At 38.3% G+C, this 14,618-nt stretch overlaps 1 protein-coding gene across 2 annotated transcripts in view; it reads right to left on the reverse strand.

The window, feature by feature from the left end:
- Positions 1 to 14,618, reverse strand: part of LOC121326692 (N(G),N(G)-dimethylarginine dimethylaminohydrolase 1-like) — a 103,165-nt gene that overhangs the window by 24,150 nt on the left and 64,397 nt on the right. Inside the window, exons 1-3 of one of the 2 annotated variants that reach the window (XM_041270067.1) lie at positions 13,457 to 13,597; positions 2,956 to 3,055; positions 1,341 to 1,414 (exon numbers count right to left, since the gene is read on the reverse strand). In XM_041270067.1, the coding sequence (XP_041126001.1) occupies positions 1,341 to 1,414; positions 2,956 to 3,055; positions 13,457 to 13,492 (210 nt within the window). In that variant the 5' untranslated portion in view covers positions 13,493 to 13,597. Of the gene's footprint in view, positions 1 to 1,340; positions 1,415 to 2,955; positions 3,056 to 13,456; positions 13,598 to 14,618 lie in introns of those variants that run through there. The other variant, XM_041270065.1, reaches the window with a different exon arrangement.

Here is a 14,618-nt window from a genome sequence, read left to right on the forward strand (position 1 = left end):
CAGTCTTGGCAGAGTCACCACTCAGGAAAATCCTTTTTTGGGTAAAATAGAGAACCAATGATCCACCCTGTCATTCAGCATTGTTAGTAAATGAATCATATTTAGGGTACCACTGAACTTGTGAGATGGATTGCTCATTCAAATTCTTAGCATATATGTATCTATTCAGGGGTAGGGAGATAATTAGTGAGCAAGTAGTCTAAGTGAAGTTATCTGGAAACTTCTCCCCATCGCCAGTTATCTATTCTGGGATACCAAGACATTTAGTAAGTAAAGGGTTTGAGAGGAAAAATAGACCATACAATCTCCACCCCTAGGTTTGTTGTAAATCATTTGTTTTTTTCCATATTTTGTGCCAGTACTGTGCATTATGTACAAAAAATGTGGTGCTGTCACAAAGACGGCCGGAGTGGGTGGCGTCAGACCAGCAACAGGGGCGTCATTTGAACCACGAACAGAAACTTCAAAAATCACTTCTGTGCATCATATGCCATCTTTAAGGGGTTGGGACAGTGAAAGTTAGTGCCGCGTATGGCCTTTCGCTCAGTCTTTAAGGGTGCAGAACCCACACAACACCAAATTCGGTTTTGTAAAAAAAGCGAGTTGTGAAGAAAAACTGAGCGGTAGCTTGCAGCTCCCGTAATCATTTGTTTCACGCTCAGCCGCAACAGAGCGTGCAAGCAAAATACCAAATGGCCAAAACAAACAGAAAAAACATTAAACGGTTGTTTGCTCTTTAACCTCCACTAATTTATTAATTGTCCAGCTTTACCATTTTATCTTCCCAAAGTCAGACACTCCACTACGAACAACGGGTGCCAAGTAGTGAAAATCTTTTAACGAGTGGCCAAAATAAACAGACAAACAAAACAGACCAAACAGACAAAACACGGTGAGCTTCTTTTAACGATTATTACTATTATTATTATTATTCTCTTTACCTCCATCTCCAAACCTGTTCTCCACTCACTGAACACACAAACCAGAGTAGGTGAAAACATGCAGCGTTTATGCAGCTGTACCAAGACTCGATTGCTAATCAATCATTCAATTGGAGTCTCGGTACAACTGCACGTGAATTAATAAAGTGCAATTCCCTGTGCTCACATATTATTACTTTTTACTTGCACGTGAAGTACTGTGCAATCCTCATGCCTAAATACAAATATACATTTTAAACACTCATGTTACACAGACCCATTTATATCCCGTGTACCAATGACTATACACCAACATTTAACACACCACACGCAACATATAACAGATAATATACACAGGGGCGGACATTTTGTCACAGGTGCCTATATTGCAGGTTGGATCATTTAAATGCTGTCACTGACCTTGAAAGTATCCGCAAGAATTTCTGCACCGCGCTGATTTGTCCTTTTCGACAAACCCACAAAGAATTCTCTACCTACATTAAAATGAAAATCACCACCAGATGACCTTGTGTGAATTGGCAGAGAAAGTAGACAAGTAAAGGAAAATAGATTCAGTTGCTATGATACTGTGAGTCAGATATCAGTAAACTAAACCTATGAGGAAACTTGTTATTGCCTTCATTTAGCATACTAGTTTGTAGTTCATTAAAACAGTCAATACATGTGCAGTAAGTCTAGAAGATAATTATTTATGCATTAACAAATTCCACATACTGTGCTATGACTGAATTATTTAAATTTACATCCTAACAATCAAGTTGTACGCAGAGTTTTTTTTTTTTTTTTTTTAAAACAGCTCTGCACAGTAACCCAGATGATTAATACATTTGTTGAACAGTAAACCTTAGCGCTGTCCCAGAGGAAAACCATTACCCACCACAGTGTAATGAAACATGTGGAGGTACCAAGAAATGGGCAATGAGACTCTAGGACTACCTGCTCCCTATATATCCTAATAGAAATCTCTTTAAGCTGGCCTTTACAGCCATTATAAAAACATAATAAAAAGAGCAGGCACACACCCTTAAAATAGCTCCTACCAAGACCAATCACAGTTCAGTCAAGAGCTGATGTGTACATTCATTTGCTTTTTGTTTTTAAAATACATTAGATTCTGGCTAATTTGAACCAGTTGGAATCGGACCCTGTTCTGTAGCATAATAAAAATGCCTGGTCTTTGTTTAATGTTCTATGCCTCATTTCCTCTGTTTCTCCGCAGGTATAGCTGAACGGGGCGGTCTGGACGAGGTGTAGCTGGAGCATGTTTCTGCTAATGCTCAGATTTACATCAGCTACAGCTCAGACAGTACAGTTTTGCATCTCATACCCAACTTGGATAAACTGTGCTGTAAGGAAGGAAGCAAGTCAAATCGACAGGCGTGTGCTAAAGAGGCAAACTGCTGAACACAGCTTTTCTCTTATTGCACATACAAAACCTCATTAATAAGAAAATAAAAACAGCCACAAATGTTTGTTCAACTTTGTTCATGTCGCTTTTTTGCATATATTCAATCAATTCCACAATCCAACGTGACCTTTACTGCATCACTACTACTTCTTCAGTCAGCTACACCTGACAAAATTAAACTGAAACGCAGACAAACATCTAACTACACATCGCCAAACCCGGCCAACTCAGCTATACCTGGGAAAGGCAGTGAAAATTAGGTATGAGACAGCTGTGAAGGTTTTTCTCACCGATATAAGACTGACAGTGACATTTGGTTTCTTCAGCTGCTATCAGCATGCATTTTATTTTAATAGTGTGGTTTAGATTACAGGTCATTATTACAGGTTTTGACTGCTGGGGTCTGAATCAGTAAGACTGTGTAGAAGGGGGTGTTAAAATATCCATAATCACTACTCCTATTCTATTTGAATGGATTGGATAGACTGAACATCTAATTCATGGATGTTCTGTCCCTATTTAGGAGGCTGAGGGAGTTAAAGGTTTGAGCTGTAGTTTGAAAAGTGCATAAACGTTCTGTGAAAAAAGTCTAAAAGCAGTACTTACCTGTGAACAGCACATCTCCGCCATCCAGGGTGGCAGTATCATCAGCCATATCCACTATATTGAGGCCAAGGTCTTTCAGGGCTTTTCTCACTGCTTCAGTCTGTAACAACATGACATTTCAGATAGTTAAACACAGACAGATAACTCCATGTGACAGGATGTGAGTGGTGCAGTCTATAAAACAATGTCTAGACAGTGCTTTGTGAGGAAGATAGTGCTCAGGGCCTTGTGCTGGCTCTGTGGTGGTAGCTCCTAGGTACTTAATCCTCCTCTGCAACAAACACAAACAATTACAAAAACACAACAAAGCTGAGTTTTGTTTTTAGTGCAAGGCCTGATACTGACATAGCTGCTTTCCCTCTGTACAATAAAACTCCCCCCTGCAATTAACCCGTCGCCATGGTTTCTCCAATCGCTCTCTGCCCTGTAGCTGATTGCAAGGGGGTCCTTCCTGGTACGTGCAGATATGCACTCCCTCTAATATGGTCAACCTTCCGGTTTCCACCTACCGCCGAGGCTGTCCATCTATGAGGAAGCATACCACCAACCTTACACAGCTCCCTTTCTGTTCGGGAGGGAGAATTACAGGTTGAATTCCTTCACTCGCTGTTGCACTCCACCAAAGTGTAACAGACCCTCATGCAGCCCTTCATCAGAGATTGTTAGGGATACAGAGAGACTCGCAGACTTAAATTAATATGATCTACAGTACAGTGGCTTCATGTAAACACAATACCACCTGTCAGAAACTAGAGCCATTAGAATTTGATAGCAATGGATGTTTTCTGTACCTTGTATTTACATATGATCAAGGGAACAGAATTCATTGTCTGGTTTAACACTTGACCAGTCAATAGGCTAATGTTGCTAAGTAGGGCACAGCTTTTGTATATTAATTTACATACAGTATAATATTTTACATGCTGGCATTGTGAATGCCCTACCTTTTAAAACCTTGTATGCATTAAATATAGACATGAAGAGTGTCCAAAATGACCCCAAACTTGTACATTTCTTTAAACATACTGTAGGAATGTTGGTTATCTTTTGGCTGCTAGGTAAGATCATTGGAGGTTAAAGAAATACAAAACAATTAACGAATATAAAAGAAACTTCAAGTGTTGAAGATTTACAGACACATCTTCATGACAAAGCTCTCCATTCTCATCCCACTCAATTTCCCTCAATGCCTTTCATTGAAGCCTTAGGGAAATTAATTAAACATTAGGTAGTGCAGAACTTTCACTGACAGAAGATGAAACGTTTTAGCTCATTCCTAGAATGACTCTCTGGTTTTGCCAAAGAAATTCTTTGAACACCAGTCAGGGATCTAATGCATATAAAACAGACATTTAAAAAGAGGGTGTGTAATGATACATATTTGAAGAGCTGGATCTGAGATTTCTGTCACTCAGTTACTTCCAGACTTCTGTTTCTTTTCAACACAACAAGCCAAGCCATGAATTTATTCAGGTGAACAGCTGTTTTTGCCAAACAGATAGAGAAGCCTTTACCCCTGAAATCCGGTCTCTCCTGTGTCAATGATGTGGGAGTGTGACAAAGTGCCCGCCCCTGTGTATATTATCTGTTATATGTTGTGTGTGCTGTGTTAAATGTTGGTGTATAGTCATTGGTACACGGGATATAAACGGGTCTGTGTAACACGAGTGTTTAAAATGTATATTTGTATTTAGGCATGAGGATTGCACAGCACTTCACGTGCAAGTAAAAAGTAATAATATGTGAGCACAGGGAATTGCACTTTATTAATTCACGTGCAGTTGTACCGAGACTCCAATTGAATGACTGATTAGCAATCGAGTCTTGGTACAGCTGCATCAAAGCAGCACGTTTTTATCCACTCGGGGTTGGGTGTTCGGTGAGTGGAGACCGGGAGAGAAAGGAGGGGAAATTTAATAACGATACATGTGTATTTAAAACTCACCATGTTTGTCAGCGTGTTTGTCCGTGCACCGTGTTGTTAAGTATAGTCCGTTTTTTTGTTTATCTATTTATTTTGGCGAATGTGCCGTGTCCTGCCTTTTGTCTGTTTAAAACCCTTTTAATTACAATAAACCGGTGCAAGCAAGCATCTCATCATTTCAATTCAACTGTCTTGTCTCAGTGTATTCCTTTCTGGGTTCTGACGTCACCCACTCCGGCCGTCTTTGTGACACGTGGTGACAGAAGTGGGAATTAACAGCGCATTACTCCGCAGTGCTATAAATGACCACTGACTTCAACACATTTAAAAGTGTAAGTATGCATTAATAAATATTTAAGGTGTTTTCATGAGCTAAAAAGTGCAGTTGACCTACTACCCCTGCTACTACCCCAACTGTGACTCATCCCTAGATAATATTTGGGTAATGGTTGTCCAGTACAACATTTTCAGCGCCTATTTGATAAGCTTGCTATACTTTATGTTAAACTGTTCCCTTGGATAAAGTTGATTAGGAAATTCTGATGAGATCCATATGTCAGATGCAAAGGGCCAGAAGTTATCACTGTCAGGGAAAGATCCACATTAATCAACTGCAGTAATGCATATAGAGTAAACTAAGCCAAATATCTGAGATATACACAGCAACAAAGCAATGGTCTTCATGTGCACTTGAGCACCAGTGAGTCAATTAGAGCTCAAGAAAAGCTTAGGTAGACATGATTATAACTGACCACATGTAACAGGTTGAAACTAAGCACTGTCTTTTTCAATTTTTTTTTCTTTTCTGTTTTCGGCGGGAAAATGTTGTACAACTATCCAATCAGATTAGGGGCAGGAAAAAACTGTAACATGAGGGAGTTTTATCTATCACGGGGCCTGGTTACACCCTAATGTCAATGATAACAGGAAATAACTTTTAGTTTAAAAATATCCCCTAAACACCAGGTTTACAAGAAACCTAAGCTTTAAAACTAAACAGTTGTAAATAAAAGAAATTCTTTATTGCAGCAATACAATTAAGACTTTGCTTTGATTTTTGTGTTGTTTTTCCACCAACAGCAATTGTTTCTACTTGGGGAGAAAAGCTGGAGAAATCTGCGTCTTGCCTGAACTCTAAATTTGGTCCCCTTCTGTCAGAAGACAGCTACCCACTTAACCAAATCTCAGTAACCAGAATTATACCCCGAACTACATAATACTCTAAGCTTATTAACCCCTCAGTTAAGAATAATAAATCTCAAAACTCAAAACTAATATTTCAACAGTTACACATATACTCAATCAGCACAGTCACTGCACAATAATCAATAACAGTGTTTTTCTAGATCAATTAACACAGTATTTCTTTCTTTTACTATTTCAGTCTTTTAACCCTTCTCTAAGAAAAAAAATTCATACAAAAAATACTTTCGCTAAGTCCAATCCAATGTCGTAATCTGTCTTTTAAAAAAAAAAAAAAAAAAAAAAAGCTCACTGGCAAGGTCTGTTTGAAAACAGAGTGTTCAGTGGCTTAGTTTGTTTTAAATAAAAACAAGAAAATCAACAGCACAGTTCTGTTGTGAGAAAAAATAATAAAAAAATAGTTTCCAAAAAATGTATGCTCTTCAATAAAGTATGTCAGAATGCACAATCTTACACAGTCCTGTTCAAAAAAAAAAAAAAAAAAAAAAAAACAGTTCAAAGCAGTATAGTATATACTAGTTAGCTCTCCCTCCCGACCTGCGAGGGCACTGTGTAAAGGGAACAGAGTACCCGGGACTGGATTGCCCGACAGTTCATTCCCAGGGTTACGCGGAAGTCATCTAGAAAGGGGGCGGAACTACGGTACACTAAATCATCGACCCGGAAGGGAAACAATGTGGCATCTGCAGATTGGATGAGTGGCTGCACTCGTTGACCAAGAGGTCATGGCTGACAGTATTTAAGGGGATGTAGTGATGTTAAAAATGATTAAAACTGGAAACTAAAAAGGAGAACTGTGCTATGATAATTGTGTTTGTTTTGTTATGTCATTATTTTATTTTATTATTTTATTATGTCACTGTTTTTTTGTTATTTGGATGGCTAACACGATCTGGAGCTGTTGCCAAAGGCCAACACTAAACCTGGATCAACACCACAGCACTTTGTATCACTAAAGAACTGTATTCACTACAAGCACTAGAGCACGCACTGTGGACTGGTGTTTGTGTTTGTGTTACGCGTGTGTGAATTGAAATGGAACTTATTATTTTGGGGCCAACCTGCAGATTATAAATAAGCAATACACGCCGCTGTTATTATTTCTTGTTGTTTGCCATCAGGATATAAAACTATTAAACAACATTGCACCTGGATTATCATTGTCTGTTTCTTGATCACTCCTGCATTACCTTCACCTGCACACAGTTAACTACAGTCACTAAAACAGTTTACCTTTTAGCACAGCAAGCTTCGCTTTTTAGTTCAAAAAGAAAAAAAACATTTACTACAAAAAAAATATTGTTTGTATGTGACAGGCTGGCGAAGTGGATAGAGGCCCAGAGACAGACTGCAGTTCAAAAAAATAACGCTTTTATTATAAATAAACACAAAAATAAAAGGGCACAATGGCAAAAATAAAGATATTTAAACACAAATAAAACAAAAAGCAAAAACTCACAAAAATAAAGGTTTCCAGGCTGGGCGACGCCTTCACTGGATTTAGAAAATTTCAAAAACACAAGCAAACCAAAAACCACTGGTGGCTGGGCGCTGATTGATCGTTAATTAAGCTAATCAACTAATCAATCCCAGCCACCTGAACACAATAAAGCCAGGCAGGTAGGGGAATTTAACCCCATCCCTGCCAATTTCTAAAGGGCAGAGCTGTGCTCTGGCACACTGTAATGTTTTGTTTCAAGTCTCAAGTCTGCTTCACTGCATACAAATAATAATAATTTTAAAAGTCCAGTAGTCGGTATATTAAAAGTTCAGTACTGTAGCAAGATAATTATGTATAAATGCAGCAAAGATCATTTAACTGGCATATTTCAAACCTCCATGGAGATTTGGTACCTGCTCCCATATTAGTGAAGCAATACAGTCCCGATCTTTCAGTCCCTCTCTGCATACGCCACAGCAGTGTTCTGTTCCAGCTACAGACGCCTTCTAAGGTGCACGACTCGGTGACACTGCCCAGCTCCTGGTCGTCTTCTGGATTACTGCTGTTCAGTCTCTACTGTACTGACTTTACTGTACACCAAATTCACTGACTACCATTTTCTCATCAAAACCTTCAAGTTTCTTTCTCTTTTTTTTATTATACTGTTATTTTTACTTTACTTGTACACCTGAGTGCTGGTCCTCCATCTTGCTTCAGACCAAACCTTGTCCCGTCCCTAATTCACGCTGATTAGATAGATAAATCTTCCCACCGAAAAGAGAAAAATATATTTTTTATTTCTTAAAAAGACAGTACTTAGTTTCAGCGTATTACATTCCTCCCAGCTTGAATTATGCTGGACCGCATACCTTACAAAACAATATCTAATAAACTGTTAATAACTCACAATTCAATTAGCTTTAAAGTGCATAATCTCACAGAACCTCCGAGGTATCCTTACTTCGTTACTTCAGTCTGACTTACAAAGTGCAGGGAGATCTTCATCTTGTTCTGGTGGTTCTTCCCGAATGGCCTCTGGTTCTACACGCTTTTGCTCCAAAACCTCACTCTCTGCACCTGAGCCCTCTTCCAAGTTTCTGGCTAAAGCATGTGCTATCCACAAGGAATCCTTCCTTTCCTCGTCTGGGTGTGGTTGAGGTATCTCTTCTGGTTCTTCTCTCATTCACTGTTGGGAAAGGACGGGGCTTCAGCTGATCTTGGTGAACTACTTGATCCTTTCCTCCTGTTTCTGACCTGACAGTGTACATTGGTAGTTCTGGCTTACCACCTGTTCTGAATTTTGTTGTAACCTCTGTGCTCGTGGTTGCGTACTAGCACCCTATCACCAGAATGAATCGGAGCCTCCTTGGACTTTCTGTCATACGTCCTCTTCCTGCACAAGGATGTTTTCTCTGCAGTTTCCTGAGCCATCTCACCGGAAAGCTTGAGGCGGTGATGTTGTTCTTGCACCCAGTCGTCCAAATGGGCTGCCTCAGTGTCACCCATTCCTTCTTCAGCCTGAGGAACTACAGGAAGTCTTGAATTCCTCCCAAACAACAAAGAAAAAGGTGGCTATCCGGTGGAATTATGAACATGACTGATGTAGGCCATTACCAACTCAGGTAAGTATTCCTTCCATCTCATTTTCTTTTCAGGTGGCAAGGCACAGAACATGTCATGCTTTATCCTATTGAACCGTTCACTGGAACTATTACCTTGGAGATGATAAGGTGTGGTCCTGCTCTTAGAAATCCCACACAGCTTGCAAAGTTCTCTAATTAAGCTTGCTCAAACTTCAGCCTTGATCGTAGTGCGGGACACCCATAGTAAGCAAAGCCATTTTTAATCAGTGCCTGAGCTGTTGTCTTTGCCGTCTGGTTACCCGTGGGGACAGCAACGGTAAACCAAGTAAACATGTCTGTTAGAACTAAGACATTCTCTTAACCATCAGAGGTTGGTTCCAACATGGTGTGGTCCATGGCAAGGACTTCCTAGCAGTGCTGAAACATTCATACAGGTGCTCTATTCTTAGGGAATACATCTCTAACCAGGGGATATATATATATATATATATATATATATATATATATATATATATATATATATATATATATATAACAATTTAATGCTCTTGCCAGTCACAAATGATTTCTGACTTCATCACCAGTTTTCTGATACAAAGCCCATCTCTTCAATATTACAATTGATCTGAATATCTGTCACAAATTCAGCCAAAACAAAGTGAACAAGACAAGCTTGGGTAATCCATTCATTAACCGCTTAATCCTTTACAGGGTCGCTGGGAGCTGGAGCCTAACCCAGCAGACACAGGGTGCAAGACAATACTACACCGTGGATGGGACGCCAGCCCATCATCGCAGGGCACCACATACACATAAACACTCACAGAGGACAATTTAGAATGACAAATCAACCTGAACACCATGTCTTTGGACTGTGGGAGGAAACTGGAGTACCCGGAGAAAACCCACGCAGACATGGGGAGAACATGCAAACTCCACACAGACAGACCCCTAGGCCAAAATCAAACCTAGAACCCTGGCACTGTGAGCCAGCAGCACTAACCACCGCGCCGCCCCAAGCTATGGTAATCATTAAACAGTTTTAGATACTGTGATGTATTTTTATTTTATTTTTTTATCTGTGATCTTTAGTTGTTTTTGTGCATTTTCATTTGCATTAAACTCTGGAAACTGTTTATACATATATTTTTTTAAATCTTTTGCTAAACTGCATTACCTTTTATGTTTCATGAAGTTCTGTGCATGGGTAACATTTTTATTTTATTTTGCTGCTGGGTCGTTACCAGGGAATTTTACATACTGCATACATACATAAGGATTTAAAAGTATGTATTGTATTACAGTCCACGCATCCAATCGTCCATTTTGGCAAATTACACTTTCAGAATCATATAGTACTGTACAAAACCAATGTAGTACATCTAAATGGAAGCCTACTTTTAATCATTAAACAGTTTTAGATACTGTGATGTATTTATTTATTTTTTTTTTTATCTGTGATCTTTAGTTGTTTTTGTGAATTTTCATTTGCAAGTGAACTGTGACATTAAGGCCTCATCGAGCACTATGTTCTGCAATTTTGAATACTGTTATAATTCTGGAAACTGTTTATAATTTTTATTTTTTTAATCTTTTGCTAAACTGCATTACCTTTTATGTTTCATGAAGTTCTGTGCATGGGTAGTCCACAAGTCTAATCGTCTCTTTTGTCAAATTATATTTTCAGAATCATATTGTTCTGAATTAAAATACTACTTCTGTAAAAAATATAGTACTGTACAAACCAATGCAGTACATTTAAATGGAAGCCAACTTATTTTAAAACACTGTCTTTTCAGATATGTATTTTTGATATTGTTCTTTTTCAGGGAACAATAAACAGATACAAGCTTTGGAACGGGCCAAAATGAATTAAGTCAGATATGCGTCACACGCGTTTAACCGTCACCGAAGTCAAAATTTCATAGGGTCGGATATGTGAGTGCTGACTGTACATCAGTTTAGGTGCGGAGGGTTAACCTCCTTAGGACATATCTTTACTAAAAGGTTAAAAGCTGCTGTCAGACTTTTACAATTCTAATGACATGGAAAATTGCCACGAATCACTTTGGAAACCAGCATTTGAAAAGTCTACAGGCATAATAAATTAGACCAGTCCTGAAATACCAGCACAGATTTACACTGATAAAGACGATGACATGAAATGCAATTCTTGCACAAGCATGCTGAGAAACTACCTTGATGAATACTTTCTGTGTACAATAACAAAACGATCAATTGTTACATGTTGGACTGAGAAACACACTCTATTTTGTCTGGACATGCACCATGGGCCAAGAATGCACCTGGATAAGCAAAGCATTCATTATCTCCGAGACACCCAATATCCCATAATACCTTCACTGTCTGCCAGATACTTGTCTGACACTGACCACACACTGTGTGTTCCATTTTGAATCTGAAAAGCATTTAAGATTCATGAAGCCTGTTGAAAGCCAGCCTCACACGTTGTTCATTCCTGAATAGATGGGAAAGCATGAAGAATAGACAATTTAACCAAGGCTTTTATACAACATTGAATGAGTAATATTGCATCAAATTGCTAAAAGAAAACTGAGATAAAGCATCCAAACCAAGCCGCACAGTCACATTCCGCTGCCTCAACAATGTGGCTGCCATTCTGATTTCTGTATGAAATTCAATGTAACTAAAGCTATCCCCTCTGTGCAAATATGATCCAAGTGAAACCATGCATTTCGTTTAGAGCACAGCTGTCTCAATCATTTCATTACACTATTTTAGTAATAAAAATAAAAAGTGGTATAATGTTGCTATAGTTTGATAGTGGTTGAGTCAGATAATACTACACCTGCTCCCTTAAAAAAAAAAATCCTTAAATGCATTATAGAAAATCTTAAAGAAAAGTTTGGTACATGTCTGAAATATCACAGTTAACTTGAGTACTATGATCTTCTCATCTTTTTTTTTTTTTTTTTCTAATCACTTCATTTATCATTTCTGCTTCTTCACACAGGTTACTTGTTACTTTTTACAGCCCAGAACTCTGTACCGTCTTGTGGTTTCAGTAGCATCTCTCAGTCCTGCTGGTACACCAGAGTGTAGCCACTAACCTGTCCCCTTGCACCAATCTGCTCCCATGGATGTATTTCTTTCTTACACTAGTGTTGCAGGGGGGACACGTTCATGATTACAATCTGGTGTACCGGGTGTATTTTGAGATTAGACATGTTTAATAACTCTATTGAGGCCACAGAGTTTGTGAGTTTTAAATAGTCACCAGGATGTGACGACTGAAACAGAAAATCATATGCAAGCTGAATCTACACAAGAAGAATACCTTGTAAAATAAACTCAGTCGAAGTTTACCAGGTAATGCTGCTTTACCACCCAATTACATTCACAAAGCTGAGCCCAAGTGAAATGGACTTTATCTACCTTCTGCATAAACTGCAGGATCACCTCAAAACTGTATTACTTAGATATAACCAATGTATTATGGTAATGCTTAAATAGGAGTGCTTAACAAATCTGATACACTGGGGTTCAGTGAGTGAAGTGGAAGTGTTACCCACCCTGTATAATGTGTGCTGTTCAGGTGTAAAACTGTAGTCGTACAATGCCTTTTATAGGTGTAAGACTACAGTACCATCAAGTTATTTATTACAAAGTGTCTGGCAAGGGGAATCTGTACAGTACATAATACCAAGAAAAGCAGTATCTCTAAAAACAAAATCAGAACTACAAGCATCTGTGAAAAAATAGATCCCAATGATATCCAACAAGAACCTTCCAGCCTTGCAGTGCACATACTGTACCGCACACCTATGGTCAATTGCAACTGTAATTATGTAATTAATTGCAATTACAACGTCAATGTAATTGTCATTGTAATTAAACCTCGGCACACCTGGGTAACTATAATGACTACAAATTGATCAATTCCAGTTCAATTCCACACCTTTCCAAGCGTAATCATTTGCAGTTCCATGTTGTTTTACATTTTCAATCATCTAGTGATCCCATTTGTTTAAAAAAACATTCTATCATATGTTTCTGTATTTGTACATGTACCATGTTAATATGTGTTGCTAGTTATGTAACTTTAGTGTAATTGTAATTATAATTGTAATTAAACACAGCAACACTAAGTGCAGTTTCAGCAAACAATGCTGCTGTAATTGTAATTACAAATTGACCCCAGGTCTGCTGTACCCTTCTTATTTGTAAATGTTTTATTATATAGATGTTTGTTTCTATGACAGCTTGTGCTTGTGAACTAGTGGACAATAATGAAGTCAATTATCAAATATTGTCTAAAAATAACCACAAAAATCACAATTATATATTTGAAATCTTGTTTTGCATTACCTGCAACTTTGTTCCGTAGTTATCAGTTGTTTCCATAATTTAACAGTCTGCTTTTTTGACTGTTGGCTTTTAAAATAAATCTCTATCCGTGTTCTCTCAAACTGAATGAAAGTCGTTTCTGCTGCCCAGTTTAATTAACACCTCTCCCCCAACAGTAAGAGTCACAGCAGCTGGGGAGCAGCGGAGCTGATCCTTTTGAGCTTTACAAGGCAGTCAGAAACATTGTGAACAACTTGTTAAACTGATCACAGAATGTGTGTACAAACTGTTTTGGAGGAACGAAACACACACAATTGCACATTGTATCAAACAGTTTCTTTTGAAACAAATGATCTTTGAGCATTTGAGAGCACACACTAGTGTGATCTGCTGTTTTGGGCAAACACCCTTTTAGTTTGTAATGTCTTCATTTGTTCTATTTTTTTTTTTTTTTTAAGTGGTTCTGTGATGAATTCCTAACCACTGAAGGCTAACGTGATAACTAATTTTTAATGTGACCTAAGATGAATTCCAGAAGCGCTACATTAACCTACTGCAATAAAAAAAAAAAACTATTAAAAGGTATTTATCATGTTGCACAGATTGAGACCTGTTATGGTAACAGGCAACTGGTGCGAACTTAGTTACCCTGGTACCCTAATGTAAATCGTTCAAACAGTCACCCCCCCCCCCCCCAAAAAAATTAAAAAAGCAATCTTTCATTTACTGAAGGAAATTATCTAAAATGATTTCATAATGGATTAAACCCTCTATGAGCTATTTTAACTGTAATAATCATTTCAGAAAATCAAAGACACATCTGGAAAGACCTTTGCTTCAGCTATATATACCTGGTAATACTTAAACACAGGAACAAATGTGGTTGCTGGTAAGCATTTCAAAATCATTTTGAATGGAATAGATACTTTATGACAGAGATGTCAAAAAGGTCTAAAGATTGAATAGAAAATTATGAAGAAAACCTTCCAATATATTATTTCACCTTTAAAAAGTGAAATTCCTGGCCAAATCTGAGATGACGTCTGCACTTAAATACCAGAGGACATAGAGCATGTGTGTTTAGAGGGTGACATGTTGAAATCTAGAAGGAGAATGGGAGATAATTCTATGGAGAGGAACCCATGGAAGAATGTAGATGTGGTTTACACTGGTGCTCATGGGA

This window comes from Polyodon spathula, chromosome 14 (genome assembly GCF_017654505.1).
Source record: "Polyodon spathula isolate WHYD16114869_AA chromosome 14, ASM1765450v1, whole genome shotgun sequence".
Lineage (NCBI taxonomy): Eukaryota > Metazoa > Chordata > Actinopteri > Acipenseriformes > Polyodontidae > Polyodon > Polyodon spathula.